The 25,108-nt window shown below is 44.1% G+C and overlaps 1 protein-coding gene across 1 annotated transcript in view; it reads right to left on the bottom strand.

Moving 5' to 3' along the window:
* The window catches only part of MYOF (myoferlin), a 155,760-nt gene that overhangs the window by 48,051 nt on the left and 82,601 nt on the right, over positions 1–25,108 (bottom strand). The window contains 7 exon segments of the mRNA XM_046027131.1: positions 2,176–2,339; positions 4,470–4,601; positions 7,757–7,912; positions 9,320–9,512; positions 11,952–12,058; positions 14,218–14,342; positions 15,543–15,720. Coding sequence (XP_045883087.1) covers positions 2,176–2,339; positions 4,470–4,601; positions 7,757–7,912; positions 9,320–9,512; positions 11,952–12,058; positions 14,218–14,342; positions 15,543–15,720 — 1,055 coding nt within the window.

Here is a 25,108-nt window from a genome sequence, read left to right on the forward strand (position 1 = left end):
TCCCAGCTCTGCCCTGTGGTCGGGAAACATCTACTCGAGTTCCCTCCTGACGCTAGCCCTTGGGTTCTCCACCAAACCCTTCCTGCTAATAACTTCTGACATTCTTTTGAAGAAGGGGCCTGTGGGAACAATGAGACCTAAATCACGGAGGACCCCTCAAGTTAGCAGTAAGCGGGGTGGGGACTGGGAAAACAGTCTTGTGGGCAGCTCCTTATACAGACCTCATGTTCCGTATTTTTGTTTCAGTTCAGGGCCGTTCAGCTTTTCTGCAGCAAAAAGCCTGGCTAACAGTTCAAAAGAATAGGATGTTGTCCACCCTCATTCCCCCTATTTTAGAGTGGAGACAGTCTCATGAGGCCAGGTGTGGAAATTTTTATTCATGGTTTGCATGGTCTACGTAACACAAGCTGAAGGGAGGAGTTTAAATTTTCTGGATATTCCTAGGTTGAAGGCCAAACCAGGTCATTTAAGACTCCAGATTCCTTTTAGGTACTTAAGAAACCCATACCAACTCTCTGCCATCCCAGCTTTGCTCTTTCAGCTATTTTGACAACCCATAAAGTAAAGTATAGAGGCTCCAACTCTGACTTAAGTCTTCTGCCAGGGACCCACTCAAGTGAGCTTTCTTTTTCTTTTACCTGTCCCGACATCTTTTCCCTGCCGAATCCTCCCCAAGAATCAAGTACTGGAAAGAAATCATAATAGAAGTGGCCCCAACTATTTGTATAAATTTAGCTCATCCCATCATTTTCTGGGCCCCAAGAAGAACAGAAGATCTGGCTGCCGCCTCTGGGGTCCCATTGAGCCCTGACATGCTCTGACCCTCCACTATTCCAAACACAATGCCTCCACCTTTCCTTGTCCTCACTAACCTTCCTTCCTTCTCTCCCATTCAAATCCCATTTCCTTTCTCCTCACCAGCAACCCCAACTCTATCCAAAGCAAGCTGTCATGGGTTAAAAGCAATCATGAGCAATTATCAAGTCTTAACACACCAGACCAGACCCAGCACGCTCATTTTCCTCCTTCCCTAATGCCTGTGATCACAGGAAACAAATGTGGACAGAGAGGAAAAACTCTAGTTTGAGGCCTTGAAATCCAACTTCACAAGCTTGTTTCCTCCAAACTCAAGGATGCTGTCGTGAGATGGAGAAGAGGGAGTTCTGACTTTGATGCCGTTGGCAATAATCAGGGACCCAAACTCCGGGGGCACATATTTGCCTCCTCTCTACTGTTCCTTTCTTTTAATAATAAGCTTTTGAGACACAATTCACGTATGATACAGTCCACCCATTAAAAGTGTACCCTCTACTCTTTCTTACAGACAAGCCAGCATAATAGTTGAGTGCTGGTTTTGGTGCCCAGGCTGGACTGGTAGCACCTACAACCTATGTGTTTTGGACATGTTACTTAATCTCTGTCAGTTTCCATTTCCTCACCTATTAAGTGGAGGTAATGCTACTATGTGTCAGGAGGTAAGTCTATATGAGTTTCTGCAGTGTCAAGGATATTCATAGGAGGAATAATCTTGGAAGACAGATAGTGTCTCTCATTCTCTCTCAAGCAAAGGGCCAGCATGCTTGCTTGCTATCCATTATAAAAGGTTCGGGTTCCCTAAGCTCAGGTTCCTCTCCCATCACACAACCACTTCATGGTTAAGTGTGTGACCATCTCCCTGTCACCCTGTAGGAACTGGGGCTGTGAGAACCAGAGCAAATGTGAATACTGATACTGCTATTGCTGTTGGCAGTGAAGTCCTTTGTCTCTGACCCAGAAGTCCTGTGTCTCCTGCCAGTGTCCATGAAGTATGGCACGTGAACTTGTTAACTTGCAAGGAAGCTAAAAATCTCAGATTCTTCCTAGTTTTTGACAACCACCTACCCGGTAGGGCTAGAGGCCAGATTTAATAAAGTGATTAGCACATTGGTGCTTAGCTCACTGCTTGACACATTCAGGTGTAATAAGTTCTTAATAAATTTTAGTACCAGGTGCTTTTTATATTCCTTGTTTTATTATAGGGCACCAATAACATATTCTAAGTTTCTGTGGACTTATTATGCTCGGTGGATGTTATATGGATATTACCAAGAACAATGATGGGCAAGATTCATTAAGTAATTTCTAGGGAAAGGCTTCATTGTCATCCTTTTTTCTCAAAAAAATGGAAAAACTTACCTTCTTTCAGGATCAACTATCCAGTCTCCTTCCCATTCCCAGCCTTTTGGAGGCAAAAAGAATTCCCTCTTGAGTTTTATTTTTCCTGTGACATCAGAAAATTTATGACGACCCACTAATCCAGAAGTGCCCCATTTTCCAAACATGAGAGCTTGGTTTTCATACTGTTAAAAACAAATTAGAGAGAAACCATCAGAGAGAAGGAAATAAAGCCCACCCATAAATTTTAAAGCCAATTTTAGCTACACCATGATAGAAAGTGAAAAAACTTTATACCCAGAAGGCACGGACCGAACTTGGGCTGCTACTTATTATGCAACTTTGGGTAAATCACTCATCTTTCTAGATTCAGTATTCCCATCTGTTCACTGGGGATAATACCACAGTTCCCACAGAATTGTTCAAATGCGCAGTTGAAAGTACTTTGTAAATAGTGGTATATCACACTAGTTGCTTCCATTATTACACTGAATGGCTCCAAATGGTTCTCTGAAGCCAATTTTTGAAATACCCATAAATCCTCAATTCATGAATGTGCAGGCTTCTAAGAGTTTATTTGTAAACAGTCTACTGCCTAGAACTTGGGGCACATTTCCGTGCAGAATCAACATTATAACTGATGGTGCATTTTCCAGGCACTCTACAAGGAACTTGTGTAACATATGAAGGTCTTTTAAGGACCTAACCTTAATGGCACCTAAAAGTTCTGTTGCTTCATCCCCTCTGGAATATAGTGGGGATGAAGACCAAGACCATTCTAGAAGCGGGTTTAGTGGCAAAGACAGAGTCTTGTTTACAGGACATTTCTGTCTAAGTTAGAAGTTATAAATCTACAATGGTCCGCTCTTGACTCTGTCAACCACCAAAAGGGCTGAGATTTGCCAGTGGTGAGTGTCCCTGTTTGGGTGTCAGCTGAAACTTCCATTTTTCTGCAGATGAGCCTGCTGAAAAGATGATTTGCAAGTGACAGAGAAGTCTGAGGTTGAAGAAGGAAGAAGTCTGAGTAAAGGTTTGATGGGGAGATTGGGTTCAAGCAGACACAACAGGACCTATCTCAGACAGACATTCTGAGCCTTGAAAGGAGATAAGCTCAAGGAAGCAGCTAAAGAAGCTATTGTCACCAGGGGCTGTGAGACCTGGGGACATGTGCATGGCTCCTTTGGTTTCTAAGTGACAAGGACACAGAATGGAGGAGCAGGGTATTTCCACTACTTCTGCTTGAAAGCCAGCATGGATATAGTAGAATCTAGACAAGAAGTTTGGCAAGACTGTTAGCACATGTGAAGCACCTTGGAGACTTCCAGAAATGTGGTAGGGGAGGGCCGTGCTGGGGTATTCTGCAGAGAACCGAGGTCTAGTATTGGCACAGGAAGGCAAGAACCAGTGAAATGTCCACTGTTGTTATTAACGTGCCCCTAATGGTACCCCTAGGTTGTGAGAATCTAAAGAAACTAGGGTCAAGCAACTGAAACATATGGATTGTCTTTTTAACATGAGTTGGAGCTAGAGTCTGAGCTATGCAGGGAAGGATCTAGAAATGGGAAAGGATGAAAGGGAGCCCTGGACTGGTTGATCCTTGCTCAGTACTAGCACCTTCCAGCTTAGCTCTAGTCTCAGAGCTGAAGGGCAGGCTGATGCCAAGAAACCTTCACGAATGCTGGAGCGAGCGTCTCCTATACATGCGTTGATGCTCACTCCACACTGCCCAGTTGACTGCACATAAATGTCCGTGGTCCAGGGCTCCCCTGTGGCTTCCAGCCCTCCCTCTATTTATCTCCAATGGTGCTTCCAAGCCCACGCCGTAAGGGCCTTGTGTTTCATTGTTTCTCCAAGGGGTCCAATGAGGCCCCATGTCCAGCCACACGGGAATCCTTGCTGCTGCTAATCCCTCTCTCAGTGACACAACCGGAATCTCCAGGGCAGCCCCGGCAGTCAGCATCTTCAACAGGATACACAGTTTAACAATCGTTTAGGGAGGATTTCCCTACACGAGGAATGCGTCCTCTGCCTTCCAAAGACGCCCAGCTCCAAGCAGGCCTCTCCAGGTCTGAACTTCCCCAGCACCCTCCTTACTGGGTTGTCTATGTGTGAATCACTCCGGTGGGTCCCAACATGGACAAGAAAACTTCCCGTCAGTCCTTCCCTGTCCCCCCAGAGGAAGGTCCCTCGGATGGGATTTTAGGTATCACTGACAGCTGGCCGCTGAAGGATGAATGCTTTCTCTAAGGACAAGTAACAGGAACACCCCCACCCCCACCACCAAGAGGAAAAGACACTGATGTCACTGAAGGTACCATTTCAGCAAAGACGGTGAACGTTCCTTCTGCGAAGCTATTGAACTTCTTCTCCACAGCACTCAAGCCCAGCCAGATGTTCACTCGCAGCTCCACGGGCACCTTTGGTCCGTGGGTTTTCTCCTGCGGGTACTGTGAGACACACGATAACATGCCCTGTGAAGCTGGGGGCCGCACAGGCTATGACACTGCCTTCCAGCCCAAAGCAGACTGAGCATCCAAGCATCCCTCTCCCCAGTCTGATTTTATGTTTGCGTAGTTCAAGCATTTCCAAATGACCCTACAAGCAGAGATTATAAGAACAATAAAAGCAAGGGTTCTCCAAATGTGAGCCATGGACCCCCATGTGTCCTTGAGACTTTTCTAGGAGGTTCATGGAGTTAAACTGCTTTCCTAATAATAATACCAAGATGTTCCTTGTCTTTTTTGCTGCATTGATGGTGCAAAAAACTATGGATGAGACTCTGGACACTGCAGCGGGAATCGGGGTGGTAGCACCAAACTCCACCCGTGGTCATAATCTTCTTCCTCACTCAGTGAAGAAAACAAATACTAGTTCTAATTATGAATTCCCTCCATAAAACAGTAAAAATTATGAATCTTATCAAATCATGATTCTTGAGTACATCTTTTTAAATTTTCTTATTTTTTAAGTAAGCTCCACTTATGACTGTGAGATCAAGAGTCATGTGCTCTATGGACTGAGCCAGGCAGGCGCCCAGTGAGTACATCTTACTATTTTGTGTAATGAAAGGGAAAGTAGACACAAGCCACTTCTGTTGCATATTAATGTGTATCTTGAGAAAAAGCTCTTGTGCAATTGCTTGAAATGTGACTTGAACTAGCCTTTTCTTTTAATGGAAATCTTTCTTACTCGGAACAGCAATTGACAGACAACTATGATTACTCAGACTTGAGCATGGGGCAGAGGTTTCCTTGAACATAAAACAGGCCTGCCGCTTCAGGTATAATAACTGCCTGCATTCTGTTGCCAATGATAAAATTCAGGCTTTCAAGTAAAAAATGAGAATTTTGGAAAAGTTGTATCTGTCACAGTAAGCCTGATAGCATCCTGATACACAGAGACTTTTTGGATGAGTGATATTAATTAAAGTGGTTTTCTTTCAACGTTGTAAGATGAAATGTGTCAACATTAGGAAGATCTGCATAACTCAATGAACTGAGATTTTCTAAATGATCAATGCTAAATGTTACAAAATCATGCGTGGACAACAGAATCATTCAAAGTACAAAATAAACCAATGGATTTCAATGCAGCTGAGAATGAAAAGTTCATTGATAAGGTTTCAAATTCCATACCACAATCACCTTTTAGAGGTTACTACTTGCGTCTGGCGTTATACCAAAAATGTGTATCCACAATTATCTGAAAAGGATATTAAAATACTCTTCCCTTGTCCAATTACATATCTATGTGAGGCCCAATTCTCTTCATAGACTTCTTTTATTTTTTAGAACTTTTAAAAAAGATTTTATTTGAGAGAGAGCACAAGCAGGGGACGTGGCAGGCAGAGGGAGAAGCAGGCTCCCTGCTGAGAAATGGGGGGTTGGGGGCGCTCTCCATCCCAGGACCCTAGGATTATGACTGGAAGATGCTTAACCGACTGAGCCACCCAGGCGCCCCCTCTTCATATACTTCAACCAAACAACTTATTCTATCAGATCAACTGTAGAAGCAGATATGGGAATCCAGTTATATTTCTGTGAAGCCAGGCTTTAAAGAGGTTTGCAAAAATGTAAAACGCTCTTCTAATTTTGTAAAGAGAATGCAGTTATATTTTATTAAAATACGTAACTTATATTAACATGCAATAAGTTGAATTACTGTTATTTTAAAATGAATTAATAAATATTTTTTAAATTTCTCATTTTAATTTCTATTACAGTAAATATTGATAGCTATAGCCCACACAGACAAAAGCTCTCTGGGGTCTTCAATAATTTTTTGAGCAAAAAACCCCTATGAATTCAACATCTCCCTAAACTGGATAATGAGTGTTAACAAAATCAATAAATACATACAACATCGTCTTGAAAGCATTTTGCTCTCTATCCACCAGGTTCTAAAACCTAGCAAGGAGAATACCATGTTGCCTCCTCCCCGACCCACTGTGAAATTTTATTTATTAATCAGTTTGCCTCCACCGACTGCTTACAGACACAACTGTCATTGTAGTTCTATCTGAAGTAAAATTTATTCCACCCAGAGATACGTGAAGGAAGATAATCACTCTGGTTCTATTTTCACTCTCCTGATTAAAGAACGAGTCCATTTATTAAAAATTAGGAGATATTGTGGCATCTGGGTGCCTTTGGCTCAGGTCATGATTTCAGGGTCCTGGGATGGAGCCCCACATCAGGCTCTCTGCTCAGCAGGGAGCCTGCTTCCCCCTCTTTCTCTGCCTGCCTCTCTGCCTACTTGTCTGTCAAATAAATACATAAAATCTTTTAAAAAAAAATAGGAGATATCTCGTTTTAAAAGAACACTGTCCCCTGGCTACTTTTTCTCTTCTTGATTTTTCTTTCTTCCTCCCAAATCCAAAGAACTGGGCTGCAGCTGGCCGGGGACAGGGATGCCAAACCATGCCCATGGGACTGTTTTGATTTCTCAGTTTTCAGCCTCTGGCCCTCCCTTGGTTCTCCATAAGCACACTGATTTTAATGTGGGGTTTTTAACACAGGGTCCTGGGGTGGGCTTACGGGGTCTCTGAAGCTCCTGAATCATGTATTAAACATTGGTTGCACGTGAGATATGCACGCTTCTGGAAGAGAGGGCTGGTAGCTTCCACCAGGTTCTTAAAGGAGCCCATGACTCTAAAAATGTTCAGAACTACTGCTCTAAAGCAGCAGACTCTCAGTTCTCAATCCGAAGACCAGTTCGTGAGGGCACTGGCTGCACAGACTATCTCTATTACTTCTCCTTTTTTCCCACTTCCTCAACACTCACTAGAAGGGAAGGGAAGGGGGCCTTGCTTAGCACGAGCCATTAGAAATAAGAGGAAAATTCCTGCCAGAAAGCACGGCATTCACAATGTCACGTTAATATTAGCGTCACAGAGATCTCCCCAGAAGTGTCCTTGACTGAATGCCAGCAGACGCCCGACCACTCTCTGGGAATTACCGCCCCAGGGGAAGGTGCCCGAAAATGGGCTGGAATGGATCACGATCACCCTAGTCACCCCGTGATCAGCAAATAAAGCAGCCCCTGCCCGGGAATGCGGGTTGTGCATGGAAGCAGTTCACAGTACACGGGGGTGAGGCCGTACCTTCAGCAAGATGGTCTGGGTTTTCCCGCAGTACTTCCCAGACGCAGTCGCCCCACTGGTGGAGTAGAGAACCTGGTGGGCGGGAATGCGTGCGTAGGCCAGTCTTTTCTCGCCCCGGATCATCCAGATGATGATGTCCGGCATGCTGTTCTGCGGCTGGTCATGCGGGCAGATGGAGAAGGAAGCAGAGCTGGAGTTAGTCTGTGAGTGGAGGGACTGGACACCTTGCCCGCTGGCTCCTCAGGGCTCCCCTTAGCCCAGAAACTCTGTGGGTGGTGATCTGTCAGAATTCCGGAGTCACCCACCTTCTGGGACCACACGGGGCCTGTGGGGCTGGGAGGCAGAACGCAGCTGGCTGGAAGGAACAGGGCGAAGCAGAGGGGAGCGTCACCAGCCCGAAGCCTGCCCTCCACAGCTCTGAGAGGTATTTGAGAAAACACCCCCTCTTCTCTCACCCACCATCTGAAGAAAGCCCTCGACAGCAGTCAAGGGTTACAGGATTCACACAGGTCACAGGACACAGACAAAGCATCCCCAGCTCACAACCCTGTGTTTGCCCAATTGGAGATATTCATTTAGGTTTTGTTTTTGTTTTTTAAATTTTATTTATTTATTTGACAGACAAGTAGGCAGAGAGGCAGGCAGAGAGAGAGGAAGAAGCAGGCTCCCCACTGAGCAGAGAGCCAGACGCGGGGCTCGATCCCGGGACCCCGGGATCACGACCCGAGCTGAAGGCAGCAGCTTTAACCCACTGAGCAACCTAGGCGCCTCTCATTTAGTTTTTTTTTTTAAAGCCTCCTTTTTTCTGATTATAAAGGGGATATAAGTTCACCATAAGGGAACTTTGAAAGTACTAAAACATAGCAGAAAATAAAAATTACTAACAATCCATGTTTTTGCACATGTATCTCTATCCCCAACTACAGGACGATCCCCCACCAGCTGAATCTCTGAAGCCCAGTCGGAGGGGTTTCCTACGCTCTTGGATTTCCAGTCCCCAGAGCTTCATGGCAGCCAATATTCGCCCAGCACCACTGTGCGCCCCGCACTGTGCTAAGCCCTTTACAGTCATCATCTCCTTGAATCTTCACAATACAGTGCTGTGAAGGGAGTACTACAATGGTCTCCGTTTTATACATGGGGACTCCGAAGCTTAGAGAGGCTGCCCAAGTTTACACATGGTAGATTCAGAATTCGCAAGCAGGTCTTCCCAATCCCAAGCAAAGAGGGCACGTCCATCCTCTGTGCCACACAGATCTGATGTTATCCCTCGACTTGAGGTATTCTCTGCTTGAATCATGATCATGACAATGATTTATCTACCGGGAAGACCTTTCCAGGACCCCCAACTCAATGCTCTTCTCCCGTCCCCATTTCAGTGATGCTCAGCCCATTACCCATGAGCATCCCAGCCCAGTAACTCCTCAGTTGCCTGATCTGTCAGATCTGCTCAATATCCCAGATACTACACTCGATTCTCCAATCGCCTTCTCCAGCCGTGGTACCATTCCACAGAATCCCTCTTCCAAACCAAGTGACCTTTGAGGAGTTTAAAAGTCCTACCTCTTCAGTCAGTTGGAGCAATTTTTCAAGCCAGTCCTCGATTTCCACCAGTGTAGACTTCACCTCGATGGCCTCAGACCTCATCCTCACAGCTGCCTCGTGGATCTGGGAGAGAGCTCGGGACCGCAGCTTTTGGATCTGAGTGTCGAGAATTGTGACATTGGCTTTTCCTTCCAGGAGAGGCAACGTGTACCTAAAGAAAGAAAAGAAATGAAACGGGGGGGGGGGGGGGGCGGGGGAGTGGGAGGTTGAGGAACCAGGTGGTGGGTAATAGGGAGGGCACGTACTGCATGGAGCACTGGGTGTGATGCCAAAACAATGAACACTGTTATGCTGTAAATAAACAAATAAACGAATAAAAAAAAAAAGAAATGAAACAGATATTCTGCGGAATAGCTTTTTGGGCGTCAGAGCTGTCGAATCCATTTCTGTTTGACTTCCATCTTGGGAGCCACGTCTGTGGTGCGGATCTGCCTGACAGATTCTGAGCATTGCTGGGGGGGGGGGGGGGGAGTTAACATTCCAAAGCAATTTCTTGGGTTTAACTCCAGGCCCCACGGAGTCACTGGAGAGAAGATGGAAACAGCTGCAGCATTTGGGAGGAACACGTCTTCCTTTCTTTTGCTTCTTACAACCGGAGTACAAACCCACAAGATGAAGGCAGATCACAGAGCATTCAGCCGAAGGGTTCCCAAGGATGACACACCCCTAGGCAGTGGGTGGAAGGGGGCAGGGGGCTCAGCAAGTCTGCGAACCCCTGGAACTTATTTTAAAATCTGCGTCTGTGTTGGCAGGCAGTGCAGTGTATGACAAAGACCCCATGCTTTGGAGCCGACCATCTGGGTACAAATCCTGACCCACCATTTACTAGTTCTGTGATTCTGAGCAGTTAATCTCTTTGTTTTCCCATCTTCAAAGCTAGGACAAGAGCATCTAACTGCTGGGCAGCTGTGAGAATAAATGAATTCATACATGGAAAGCACTTAGAACAATGCCAACCGCGGAATAAAGTCTGAATGATGTGGCCTTCGTCGTTAAGCTTTGTCTTCCTCATTATCTGTCTCATTAGATATTTGAAGGGGCCCATTAGTTTCCCAAAAGGTTAAGAACCACTTGTGGAGGCAAAGCTCCCATTAAAATGAGAAGTTCAGAACAGCTGAGCTGGGGCCAGAATTCACCTTCTCCTGCCGTCTTCCTCTCACCGTGGCAGCTGGTGGGGCCCCTGGGTGAGCCTGCCACCAATTCCAGGAAGTTCTACTCACATTGTTTCTACCTAGAAATTCCATTGATTCGAATGTCCCCTAGCTTCTTAAATGAAGGAAATCCCAGCATGACTTCCTTTAAACACAAATTTCCTGTTATATCACGTTAAAAAGATTCCATTTGATCCTTCAGAAACAGTTCACATCCATTTGGTTCAAAACCTGTGTCAATAGATAGTTCTGTGTTTTGTTCAGCAAACCCGAACACACGAAGGTATTGCCAAATGTTTCTGTTTGGTTGGATTAATAATTATGGTAACATTCTGGAAAGGTTAAGTCCCTGGAATAATTCCCTGAGGCACAAAATGCACATGGAAGCCGCTAGCTCCAAAGTCACACAGGAGACCTTCGATAAAGAGATGTTGCCTGTGTGAAGCATGTCGTGGGGAAGTTGTGTGGAAAAACCCAACTCTGGGCATCAAATGCACCACTTCACCTCCTCAGGCCTCTCTTCGCTCACCCCTAAAATAAGGAGACTGGGAGAGATGACCTTTAAGACCCAGATTTAAATCCTCTGAATTGAAATCCCAGCAGGGCTCTGATCTCAGCTGGGCTTCAATGACCTAGCGAAACCACTAGAAGGCACAAGAAGACAGGGAGACTGAGGGTGTCAGCCCCGAGCTGGGGGCGGAGGGTGGAGGTGGGGAACCATCCCTGGTTTTTGCTGCTTAGGAGAAGTTTTCAGTAGGCTTTTCTTTTGTAACTTCCCCGTCCACTGCACTATTAGTCAATATTTAAAATGAGTTTGGGATGAATCACTTCCCCCTTTGATTTCCAAATGCCCAGGGATCTGAGCTGTTTCCCCAAGTCACAGTCCTAAAAGGGTTTCCGGCTCAAGTCAAATCTACTGGCTTTGTGAAGGGAGCCTTAGCCACAGTTCAATAGGCATTCAGTTAAAAAGGCAAGTAAAAAGGCTGTTTCTAAAAAACATGTTTGTGAACTAGGACTGTTATTCTGAATGGCAAAGTCAATGCCCCACCCTGAGGCCCCATTCTCTGTGGGAGCCAGGAGTCCCCTTTCTCCTGGCGGTGGACACACAGGGATTGACAGGAGGGAGTCAGGCCTAGGCCTGCTCCCTCCTTCTGTCTCCCCACCGCTTGCCTGGGGTTGCCCTGGGAGGTGCTTCCAGGAGAGGCCTCCTGCCTCCTGGCCCTCCTTCCCCAAGGCTGCTTTAGAACTGGCATGGAATCCGAAAGTGGAGCTTTTCCAGGTGGTGATTCAGAGACTCCTCCCAGTGACTAGGGCCTTTTGAGAATCTCCATTTTTTTTCAGGCACACAATGGAAACAATTCTAGAGGATCTTTTAGTCTTACAGTTCTAGGAAGGAAAGCATGACTGGGAATTCTGAGATAGGAACAAGGTCACTGTACCTTGTATCTTCTATAACTTCATCGATCAGCTTCAACCATATTTCGGCCAGCTGGTTCGCAGGAACTTTACCTTGCATCCCTGATTTGAGAGCCTCAAGATTCAATTGCTAGAGAGTTTGGAAAGAGGAAATAATTGGTCATTGTGCATTATGCTATTAAACTCAGTAAAGGTTGAACATTTATCTTTAAGAAAAAAAAATGCACAAAAGGCTTAACATAAAAACCAGAGCATTTAATTTTTTACATTTAAAAATGCTCACCATAGCTTAGCACTATTTACTTGACTTCAAGATGCAATCAATGCTGACATGAACAAGTAAGAGGACAATCTCTCCTACACCTTTGGCCTTTGAAACCATGTAAATATTTTATGTATTCAAAGAGGAAGTAAAATAAAACCAACAAAGATGGGGGAAGGAACCCCAACACGGAACATAAAACAGAAACATATTACCGATATTGCAGATGAATAACGTAACTACGCCAAACTAACCCAAATAACTTTTGAACATAATATTTTGATGATATACCTTCAGTTTAAAGAAAAGAAAGAACCATGGACATATCAAACTCTAAAGTGATTTGTTTTTCACAGTGGTTTATCTGGGGATTTTAGGATTTACCAAATGAACAAACGAGGTTTCTCACTCTTGGACAAAGGAGTTATAACTGTAGAAATCGGGAAGACTAGAATAAGCCTGTGATATTCGAATGGAGTTGGAATTATCCTTATAAATTCATTGCTTTTCGTATATTGGTAGGTCTAGAAATAAACTGACATGTGAAAACATGTGTGCGTGCTCACGTTTAAAACTCCCCACTGAGAAGGCCTCGAAGCAATGACCTCTAAGTAGTGGCGAGCATTCTAGTACCCAGATGTTGGTTTTTACATGCTGTTCCACTAAAAGGAAATAGAATTCCCCGGGAAGATGGTGATTTGGGCTGGGCAGGTAAGTACAAGATGAGCCCAGAACATATGGCTCTGTCACTTTGAGCACCGGCTAACAGATGGAGAGAGGGCTCCTCTGTAATTGTCGAAATCCTGATCATGGGAAACCACCATCCTGCCCAGCTGAGCATGGAATATGGACAGCCTGGTCAATGTTGATGAATAAGGCTGAAGAACACCCAAAACATCATCAGAATAGAGGGGTGACCAATTCTTTACTAAGTCCCTCAAGATGGAGGACTGGAAGTTCATACCACAACTACACTGCATATCACTTGCAGCTTTGTTGTGGGAACGATTATGCTTAAGCTGACTTAAAGCTACAATTCTCCTTCAACATTGTCTTCATAACATAAAACAATATTTTCAGGTTTTGCCATGGACTCTTTGTTCAGGTATATTCCAGGACCCCCACACATGTTGGTCCTACCCTGACAGAGGTTAAAGCTTAGAAAAAATTAACACTAATGTAATCTGGAAATCAAAACACTAATAACAGATGGATTTTATCAGTACCTGATAGAAGTAATGTAGTATCTTTGACTTAAGACATATCCCAACCATGAGCCCCTTCTCATCAATGTCAATTAGATGGAAAATTATAGATACTTCATCTATGCAGTTTTAACCAGAAGGTACCCCCAACCTCCAAATAAGGTCCTCTAGTTTACAAAGAGAATGTAACATGTCAGGCTCTGGTTCCTTGAGCCCAACTCTTCCCACAGTGGAGATTTTTACCCCATTAACAGTAAAGCTCTAACGGCTACATGTTTCAACTGGAATGAACCATTCCCATGCCACACCTCATTGTGGCAGAAACTGCGGGTTGTCCTCCTACTTCAGTATCCACCCCCTCCTTCCTCAGTAAGAGGGCTTTTATCTGGTCATTGGCTAACCCAAGCAGTAGTAACCCAACCCATCCAAAGTAGGATGTGGCTGTGTGACTGGATTCTGGCCAACGGAGAATGAGTAGAAGTCAAGTATGTGACTCCTGGGTCTTTCCCTTCAAGGGAAAGGCCTGTGTCCTCTACTTCCCCATTCCCTTCCCTCAGGCTGGAGGGCAGGTGTAGCGGTGAGCCGCCTCAACTGTGCAGACAATGACAATTCCTTAGTGATGGGAGAGCAACAATGGGGAAGGAGTTTGGGCTCCCATTACCACCGAACCTCTGTACCAGCCTTGGAACACCTACCTCAACTGTACAAAAGAACATTTATCTTATCATTGTATCCTCAGGTCTTGTGTTAGAGGGATCTAGCCTAAAACTAACACATAATTTACTGTTTGGTGGAAAGGAAATGTAGGAAAGATAAACTTACCAACCGTTCTGCCATGGCTAGGAGAATGTTTACCGCATCCAGGCGATGACTAATGTCCTCCCAGTACGAAGTCAGGGTAACAACTGGCTTTGTGTGGGCCCAAGGCAAGTAATAATAGTAGTTCCCTGGTGTAGAACATTGAGAGTTGATGAACACCGGACCCTTAAACAATGCATTTATGCAAACTGGGCTACTGATCGATCTGTACCCAGAATGGTTTGGGGTGATCTGGGTTTTAACTTTTATTTGAAGGAACTGAGGGATAGTTGTTTTGGAAATCCCTCGAAAATACCCTACTAAACTGAATATAACAATTTTAGGATCTTGTAGTGGTTCAGGATCATATGTCTGAACATCACTGATGATTCCACAACATGGCAGCAGAAAATACACAGCATAGGGGGTTAGATTGTATGTGTCTGCACCTGAAAAGTGCTATTCTAAGTAAGTATTTTGTTGGAATTGGGGCCAAAAAAAAAAGAATTTTTTCTCTTTGCTAAAGCCTTAGCTGGATACATGGGGTTTGGTATTACTGAGAGCCTTATGATGGTTAAGAATTATCAGCCAACATTTTCTAGCACATTTGATATTTTAACACCGTTTGTACAGAATTTAGTTGAAAACTATGGCAATACTGTTGGAACATTTGATCAGCATTTCTCTCTCCTTTCTGTATACTCTTAAACCATTTGTTGAAACCTTTGCTAGAGCATTCTCATAGTCCACTTTCCATTATGACTTATTTCACACACTGGAATGTAAACTTAAAACTGGGGGCTGTTTCTCATCCACCTTTGTTCAAATACAGCTATTCAATCCTCACAGCAACTCTGGAGAAGTGGCTGAAATGAGTTTACAATTCAGTGATATGGCTAAGGTCACAATGCTGGCGAGTCACAGAATGAAGACCAGAAGCTAGATTTTCCAGGGCCTGAGCCAGAGTCCCGTCCACTTCAACTACTCAATCTAAGAGTAGTTTATGGCTTGGTTGGGTGGAGCTGGGCAGAGCAGGAGCTGATTTAGGGGAGCTCAGAGTTCAGCAAGTCGCCATCTCGTAATTTTACAAAGCAGAGCCAGTGTGAAAGTTGGGACATGGGAGGGGGAAGTAGGGTTCAGACCCTGGCAAAGACCCTATGACTTCTTGGGTTTGACCAGTCTTGAAGGTGCTTGAATTCCAGACACCTCTCTTCCCCATTCAACCTCTTCTTCCCACAAAGCATATGCTGAGCATAATGGGTGCCTAATGGAGACTATGCCAGGTGCTTCTTGTCCTGTGGTGCAGCCACTGTAAACGTGGAAGGAGAGATGGTTAGAGTGACTCTTACCATCAAATACGGCACGGCTGTATTGAGTGGTTGATGCCAAAGGCTTACAAGTCGTGTCAAACTTGTTGCCATAGTTCCCAATGCTGACTTCAAACTGAATGGCCTCGCCAACATCTTGCAACATGGTGGCTGAATGGAACACGGCAGACAGGCTGTACTTCCGCCTTCGCTGGTATTTCTATAAAGTACAAGCAGACATGAGACTCAGTGAAACTTGTTTTACCCTTACTTACATGTGGGTTTCTAGGAGGTGTAATTTTAAACCTAATAATTTGTGTTGAATTAAATGCCAGTAGGAAATGTTCTTAAATCTAGCATTTTCTCTTGTACTCATTTGAGTGGGCAAAGATAGAAGCACCAGGATGTTTGCTGCAGTGTTGACTGAAGTTGAGAAAAAAATGAGAACAATACAAATGTCTATCAATAAGTCACTGGTTGAACAAATTATGTTACATTCATATAATGGAATAAAATTAATAAAAATACAGGTAGATCCATATGTGCAAACATGGAAAAAAGACATTTTTAGGCAAACCCACTGAATATATAGTTTAATATTGGCATATGCATGAAGGAAGTCTGGAAGAATAGGAATAAAACTGTTAACAGTTACACTGGGGAAGGTAGAGAGGTTTTGGCTAACCTTACTTTCTACCTTAATTGTTTGAATTATTTAAGTATGAATTTTCTAATCAAAAATGCTGAAGATTTTTTTTAACAAGGAAGATTTTTAATGTAAGATTTTAAAAACAAGTGAATTTAATTGAACTTACTTTTCTGTTTTCTAAAATAGAAATCAAACATTTTTTTCTAGGTTTTTTTTTTTTTTTTTTTAATTGCTGGCTTACTGAGTGTTAGTGTGTGTGAAGGAGCTGAACAGAGGGCCAACAATGACCACACTGAGAAGCCTTCAGCCTAGCAGACATGATCATGAGCCCTTCTGGCCTTCCTACGTGTGGGCACATAAAGTCTCTTGAATCCACCTCCTGCCCCCAAATCCTTGCTCAGATGGCATCTCTCCTTCTTTGTGGATTATGTCCCCACTGATCATTGGGTACCTTGCCTTCTTTAGTCAAAAGAGCCATGCAATGGTTTAAATTGCTGTATTTTATTATGTCCTAGGCATTCTGTCCCTTAATATTGTCCACATCTAGAGCCTTTCCAGATCCCTGTTGGCAGCCAGTCTCTGTAGATGCTTGCCCAGCTTGGGGTTGAGACTATAGTGGTTATTATAGTGTGACCACATTGGCTACATGCTTCACTAGAGAACCTGTGGAGACCCATGAAGGATAATACTCAAATCGTTTGACAAATTCTCACCATAGCAAGTTTAGTTTGAAAGGCCCTACAGAAGGAACTCCCAGATCTGCAGTCCCTCCATGTGAGATCTGGAGGCCACATTGCTATCAAACTTTGGCATATGATGACCCTTGCTGTTGTTGATTTGCTTTTTTGCATTCCTACCTTGCTACCAATTAGTGTACCATAATCTAAGTGGCAAAGTAATGACACTTTTCATGTCTAGGAAGCTAACAAAAATTACTTGATCCTGGTAGGATATTTATTAACTGATTTCCCCTTGTTATTCATTCATACCATGGCCTTCATTCTATTAAATGAATCACAATCATGGGTAGGTCTTCTGCCCTGGATAAAAATGTGTTCTTTCAAATCTCCATAGGAAAAAAGACAGTCTCTTCAACAAATGGTGTTGGGAAAACTGGACAGTCACATGCAGGAGAATGAAACTGGACTGTTTCCTTACACCACACATAAAAATAGACTCAAAATGGATGAAAGACCTAAATGTGAGACAGGGATCCATCGAAATCCTTAACGAGAACACAGCCAGCAACCTCTTCAACCTCAGCCACAGCAACTTCTTCCTAGAAACATCACCAAAGGCAAGGGAACCAAGGGCAAAAATGAACTACTGGTACTTCATCAAGATCAAAAGCTTTGCACAGCAAAGGAAACAGGCAACAAAACCAAAAGACAACTGACAGAATGGGAGAAGATATTTGCAAATGACATATCAGGTAAAGGGCTAGTAACCAAAATCTGCAAAGAACTTATCAAACTCAACATCCAAAGAACAAATAAACCAATGAAGAAATGGGCAGAAGACATGAACAGACATTTAAGCACAGAAGACATCCAAATGGCCAACACACACATGAAAAAGTGCTCAACATCACTTGGCATCAGGGAAATACAAATCAAAACCACAATGAGATACCACCTCACACCAGTTGGAATGGCTAAAATGAGCAAGTCAGGAAACAACAGATGTTGGCAAGGATGTGGAGAAAGGGGAACCCTCCTACACTGTTGGTGGGAATGCAAGCAGTCACTCTGGAAAACAGTATGGAGGTTCCTCAGAAAGTTGAAAATAGAGCCTATGACCCAGCAATTACAATACTGGGTATTTACCCTAAAGATACAAACGCAGTGATCCGAAGGGGCACGTGCACCCGAATGTTTATAGCAGCAATGTCCACAATAGCCAAACTATGGAAAGAACCTAGATGTCCATCAACAGATGAATGGATAAAGAAGAGGTGATACACACACACACACACACACACACACACACACACACACACACTGGAATACTATGCAGCCATCAAAAGAAATCTTGTTATTTACAACGACGTGGATGGAACTAGAGGGTATCATGCTAAGTGAAATAAGTCAATCAGAGAAAGACAATTATCATATGATCTCTCTGATATGAGGAATTTGAGAGGCAGAGCAGGGGGTCATGGGGAGAAGGGAGGGAAAAATGAAACAAGATGGGGTCGGGGAGGGAGAAAAACCATAAGAAAAATCCTTAATCTCATGAAACAAACTGAGGATTACTGGGGGGTTGGGGGATAGGGGTAGGGTGGCTGGGTTATGGACATTGGGGAGGGTATGTGCTATGGTGAGTGCTATGAATTGTGTAAGTCTGATGATTCACGACCTGTGCCCCTGGGGCAAATAATACATTATATGTTAATTTTTTTAAAAATGTGTTCTTTCATTTACAGAAGTACTTATACAACAGTTTCAAAAACTTCTTAAATTGTGGTAAAATACACAGAACATAAAATTCACCATCTAAACCATGTGTCCAGTTGGTGACGTCGGGGACATTCCCATTGTTGTGCAACCATCACCACCATCCATCCACAGAAGTCAGTCTAGCTTACAAAACTGAAATCCTGTACCCATTAAACCCCAACTCCCCATTCCCACCTATTTTCTGTTTCTAAGAGTTTGACTACTCTGCGTATCTCATGTAAGTAGAACCAAACAACACGTGTCCTTGAGTGACTGGCATACTCTACTTAGTGTAATGTCCTCAAGATTTAGTCCCATTGCAGCATGTCTCAGTGTTCCTTCCTCTTTAAGACCTAATAATTCTGCCTTGCATTGCCGAAAGACAAATGGAAGTATATTAAAATTTTTAATATTTGAACAAACATATATTTGACTGGGCAGTGACAAAGCAGAAGCAATTAAGAGTGCTCCACCTGCAAGAGCCAGAGGAAAAGACTTTTATAGAACGAATGTGGAAGGAAAACAAGGAAATCATTTGACTGGCTAGAGCTTAAGTGGTTGCATTATTTGGGAAAGCTTAGCTGGTTAATTGCTATTTCTTGCCCTTTGGTTCTGATTTTTTTCTTTTCTTTTTTTTTTAAGATTTTATTTATTTGAGAGAGAGAGAGAGAGCGAGAGAGAGCCCGCGCACACGCATGCACAAGCAGGGGGTGGGGAGGAGGTGGGAGGTTAGCGGGAGAGGGAGAAGCAGACTCCCCGCTGAGCAGGGAGCCTGATTCGGAACTCAATTTGATTTCTTAACCTTGAGGCATTTATAGGCTTATGTTCTGGTTTGCTTATATAGGCTGCCAAGGCACGAGAATCACTTCTAATGGCGTCCTTAGTGTAATAAATTCAGCACTGTGTATATATTACATTTGTTTATCCATTCATCTATCGATGGACTATCAATGGACTGCTTCTACCTTTTGGTTATTGTGAATGCTGCTGCTATGAGCATGGCTGTACAAATATCCATTTGAGTCCCTGCCTTCAATTCTTTTGGGTATATACACAGCAGTGGCTTTCTGGATCACATGGTAATTCTATTTTTAACTTCTTGAGGACTGTTTTAAAAAACATCTGCCACTGACTGTAGTTTGCTGTCTTGAAGAACCCCAGGACATTCTGCTATTACAAAATCTCCGTTTTGGTTAAAGGAATTTTTGACATGGTATAATGGAAACCTCCACTAGGATTTCATCAGAAATCCCTTGGAGTCTCAATCTTTTCTGAAAGTCTTTCCAAAACATTGGTTTGAAACCTTAGCTGCATACTGAATTACCTGAGAGGCTTTCAAATATACTTAGAGCTGGGCCCCACATCCCAGAGACTCTGCCTAGCACTCTGAACTCAAAAACTTCCCTTCATTAGTCCACTGTCATTCTCATAGAGAGGGTTTCAGAGACTTTTGTCATTTGTCAGGAGTCCCCTTCACTACCCACTAAGTGGTAAGCTTAATCCTCCAGAACTATCCATGGTTCAGTAATGCTATGGGAAGTCTGGGTTTGGTTTAAACCGTGTGAACATTAGAAAGTAGGAAGTCATTTGTATTAGTCAAGAACTTGGAGATACAGCACAACTTCTTCTTTGTAAACCAACTGGGATGAAAGAAGAGAAGCAAAAGAGCAAAAATATGCAACATACTGGGGCCCAAGTCCGGGCCCAGAAACGGTGATGAGCATTGAAGCTGGAGCCATCGGCTAATGCAGGGCTGCAGAGAAGAGAGGCGGTGCCTGGGGAAGATCTGGAAGGGGGAGGGCTGCTACCTCTGGCTGGGCTGGCTCTGCCTTGCACACCTCCACGTGGCCATGCTTCCATTAGATCGCTCTGGATTTTCCTGAGCATAGCTTGCAGTCACCTGCAGAAGCCCTGGTAGGACCCTCCCCCTGCTGAGTTTGAGCTCCAAGACAGTAATCTGGGTTCTGGCCATCACCACGCCTCCCAGCAGATCCAGCACACACTGGGCGCCGCCACTCGGGACGGAGCAGCTCCAGCTCCACAAGGGGCAGGCCATCCACGGTATGCTCACCCGCCCCAAAGCCAGGCTCTGGACTGTTGCTGCTGAGAATTCCTGCCCTCCCCCAGCCCTTTCCCACTTCCTCTGTGCCTTACAGGCTCAAAGAGCTGGAGAGAGGAAGGAACAACCAACATAGTTCAGAGAAGTCTGGAGCCTCGCTTTGGTTTCCTGAGTAGACTTGGGGCAAAACTGCTCATAACAGCACAAATTAAAAAGTGTAAATTATGATCTATTGAACACTGATGGATGTTTCTCTGACTCTGTAGGTCCTTGGGGTTCTCTTTCTAATCATCAAAGACCAGTGCGTGCTGTAGACGGAGGTGGTATAGGGTAGAGTTTAAGGAGTCAATTTGGGGAAGGGGGTTATTTTTGTCAAGCAGAATACTGAGAGGGGTAACAAGTCAACAGCTCTTAAAAGTGGTTGTGGGACCACCAGGCATGGGACATTCAGGGTAAGTGACAAGGAGCTGTGCCAAAGAAAACTGCCTAATTTGCCACCTTTGGTCTGTTTACCAAAGACGGCTGGCCACTGGTGGAGCTGGTGGAAGAAGGGAATGTTCTACTTCAAGGAAGATCTTATTGAGCACTTACGTAGGCCAGACCGATGGGAGAACTCAAGGAGGCTCTAACTGAATAGCAGACAGACTGCACGTTCATAAAATGCTCCTGCACTATGTTAGGTCCCACACGAAAAGACTGAGAAGGAGTAGAGGAGTAGAAGAATCTGGTCTAGGAACAGATTCCAGATGGTAGAGACAAAACAATAGGGTCCTTCAGGGGTCAGGCTGAGGTTCCAGAAGCCAGCAGGTGTCTGAATAGGGATGGGATTACAACACTTGATCTTCTACCTGCCTGATCCCTTAGGGAAGTGACAGGTTGAGTCCGGCTGCATCTCTCAAAGGATCTCTTGACTGGGGCAACAGGAGGCGGCACAGCTCAGGGCTCTTTGGCAACCAAGGAGGAAAATTTCACTCTCCCTCTGTGCTCCTCCTTTATTGTCAGAGGACTACCACACTCCCAACACTCCACAGACGTGTGGGGGATTTCCCCACACCAAGCAATTCTGCGACACCAGCTGGGCGTCCTACAACTTAACTCAATCCTGACACTATCTACCTGAGGACACATTAAGGGGTCAGCCCACAAGACTGGCCCTCCCCTACTTTAGATGCCAGTCGAAAGTCCTGGTTCTGAGCTGTTGGCTATTAGGTGGAGGTTCCCATGACTTCCTCCTTGGGTTTGATTACCTGGTTAGAGCAGCTCACAGAACTCAGGAAAACAGTTTGTTTACTGTTTACTAGTTTATCGTAAGAGGATATGATAAAGGTTACAGATGGACGTCCAGACGGAAGAGCTGTGTTGGGCACGGTATGTGGAAGGGACAAGAGGTCTTGGGCACAACACTCTCCCAACACCTGTATGTGTTCACCAACGCAGAAGCTCTCTGAATCCTGTATTTTGGGGATTTCTATGGAGGCTTCATCACAGAAGTATGATCGATCATTAGCTCAACTTTTAGCCCCTTCTTGAGAACGGGAGATGGAGCAGAAAGTTTCAAGCTTCAAATCATGGCTTGGTCTTTCTCAAGAGCAGCCTCAATCTAGGAGCCCATGGGTCACCCCATTAGAACAGAAGACTCTCCTACTACCCAGGAACTCCCAAGGGATTTAGGAGCTCAGTGTCAGGAACCATGGCCAAAGAGCAAAATCAAGTACTATTATCTTACAGCAAGGAAGTTGCCCTCTTCAATGCTACCAGAAGTTTCATTACTTGCATATGACCCAGAACACGGGATTTTTGGAAATGGGGAAAGGGTCAGAATCAACCTTCTAGGCTGACGGCTTTCATTACTCCTCCTGGCACTCATGCAAATCTGCTCATCTCACCCTCTTACGAGGCTCCTGGTCCCCTGAACTGTGGCTAAGTCTTCAGAATCTCAGCTCCTCTCCTGTTTTTTAATGTTACTGGGGTTTTGGTGTAGAAATTTCATTTTTGCTTTTATTAAATTTATGACATAAGCCATTCTTCTGTCTGGGTTTAATTATTTGGATCAAAGAAAACTGTTTTCTATTTCAGTTTTAAAAAAGCTATTCTCTTACATGATTGACATATACTGTGGACACTATATATTGTTGACTTTTTGTTTTTGGTTGGTTTTTTTTTTGCTTTTATTTTTACTAAATTTATGACCTATGCTTTTTTATTTGTATGTGTTGAATCATTTGGAGTAAAAAAAAAAAAAAAACTAATTGGTTTTGCATTCTAGCTGCCATACTTTGTTGAGCCTCTCCCTACCCCTCCTCCCTCTCCCACCTCCATTATGAGTGTTTAAAATAAAAAGAAGGATCATGGACTTAAATTGTGTTCTGGTGGCAGAACACATCAAAAGAGGCACTGTATTTGCCAAGAACCCATGACAGCATTTCTGCCTAAGCCCAAGTTCCAGCTGGCATCCTCAAGAGCTGATCTGTAATGACTCAAGTCCAGAACCACCCATGCCATACCAGCTGTCTCCACGGAGGCTTTTGGGTGGTTTCTAGCCATTTTCTTTCATGATCCTCACAGTAAATGGCATGTAAGCTGCTCCATTTTACCACCTACTCTCTCTTTTATCCCCCCGACCCCCATTTCCTAGATTTGTTCTTAAGATCTGTTACAATTCCTGGGCTTCCAAGTTGATCATCATCAACTGTGGGGTGGAGAGAAAGACTCTGACCAGAACCTTACTGACTGCGGGAACCTGTTGCTTTTGGCTCTGTGTCTTTTTTAATGAGTAAAGTGAGTAAAAAGCCAAAAGAAAATAAGTTTACATTGCATGATCCTGCAGCATACACTTCATCTACAGACACTTCCTGATTTATGACCGATTCTCCAGAAGTAAGATTTGAAAAGTCAGGGTAAGTCCAGAACTCAAGGTCTTCAATGGTCTCCTTTTGCTATGTGCTATGACCGATTTATCATTTGCAAGGATGATGTTCCTGAGATCAGAGCAAGCCCTAAAATTCAAGAGCATCATGGTATTCTATCATTACCTCCATGGAATGTGACAAAGTAACTGAAAACATTGGGGCGGGGGTGGTGAGGACGGACTCCTTCAGACCTATAAGAGTTGCACACCAGTGTCAGGAATAGAGAAGCACCTAGACTCAATCTCAGGGATGTGCTGGGTGGTCGGCTAGGTGCACTCACCAGCACTTGCCTTTCTGCACAGCTGATGCAAACCCTCACCTCAGCAAAATCACTCCTGACTACATCAGAAACTTTGGGATAACTCGAGAGTAGTCAAAATCATTCATGTTAACTCAAAGAATGGCACTGTGGCACCATTGATATTATAAGTCACAAATGGTATTACTTATGTGTCTGTACATCACTGGGGATAGGTAGAGGGATAAGGAGGAGAGTGATGGAGAGAGACTTGATAATTTCTCAAAGACTTATCTCCCAAGAGTTAATGTAATAACCTGTCCTTTATAGCCACTTGTTTCGGAGGCTGATAAACAAAATAAAAATCTGCCCTAAATTTTTTATAAGGTACATTAATAAAAACTGGGAAAACTAGGTCTTAAAAATTCTAGGCAGTTTCCGATTCCAGAAGTAAAGAGATGAATTCACATTCAAGGCAGACCACTGCTTTGCTTTAGGAAAACTGCTTGGATAGACCTTTGACTATAATGTAAAACAAATACCTACCAGGGTTCTTTCACAACTTAAATAACCTGAATTCAACTGTCTTTTTTGGTAACAAGAAATGTGAAGCATATGTTTTGGCCAGGACTATGTTCTAATCTGTGCTCATGTAAGGGGAGAAGCATTATTTTCCCTGTGTGAAGTTAGACTGAAGCCCGGTGGCTTGCTGGTGGTTGTGTAAGTTCCTTCCTGAGCCTGAGGTTGCAGACAGAGGTAGCCTATGAAAGGATGTGTGGCACAATCTTCTCTTTCAGGGGAAGACAAAGGCACTGCATTAAAATCTGTGTGGCTCATGAACGGACTACCAATGTTCTAAACATGCCAGGACTGAAAAATCCAGAATATACTGCTTTGGACTCTAACCTCCTAATATTGTCTTCTTGGGAGTCAATGAACAAGGCCACAGTGCTCTGGGGCGGGAGTGGGGTGGGGAGCGGGGCAGGAGAGTTTCCTCTAAAGGGAGAGGATATTCTCTGGGTCATTCATCCTGAGAGGCACAAATTTCATAACAGGCAGATAAGAGACTGCTAGAAGGAAGGAGAAAGCCTTGTTTGGTTGGGAACTCTTGGCAGTTGGACATGGACCCTGAGGTGGCCATGTGTACAGGGTGGTGCTGGGGGTAGGGACCGATGGGGAGCTGAGTCCTGCCGCAAGGAAGCAGGCTAAAGAGAGACAGGGAGCCCAACTGTGAGAGACCCAGAGAGCTGGTGTGAGCCCAGAGGCTTTGAGATGAGGCACCTTTAGGAGCTTCTTCAAGTTTTTATTTCACTGT

This window comes from Meles meles, chromosome 13, assembly GCF_922984935.1.
Source record: "Meles meles chromosome 13, mMelMel3.1 paternal haplotype, whole genome shotgun sequence".
NCBI lineage: Eukaryota > Metazoa > Chordata > Mammalia > Carnivora > Mustelidae > Meles > Meles meles.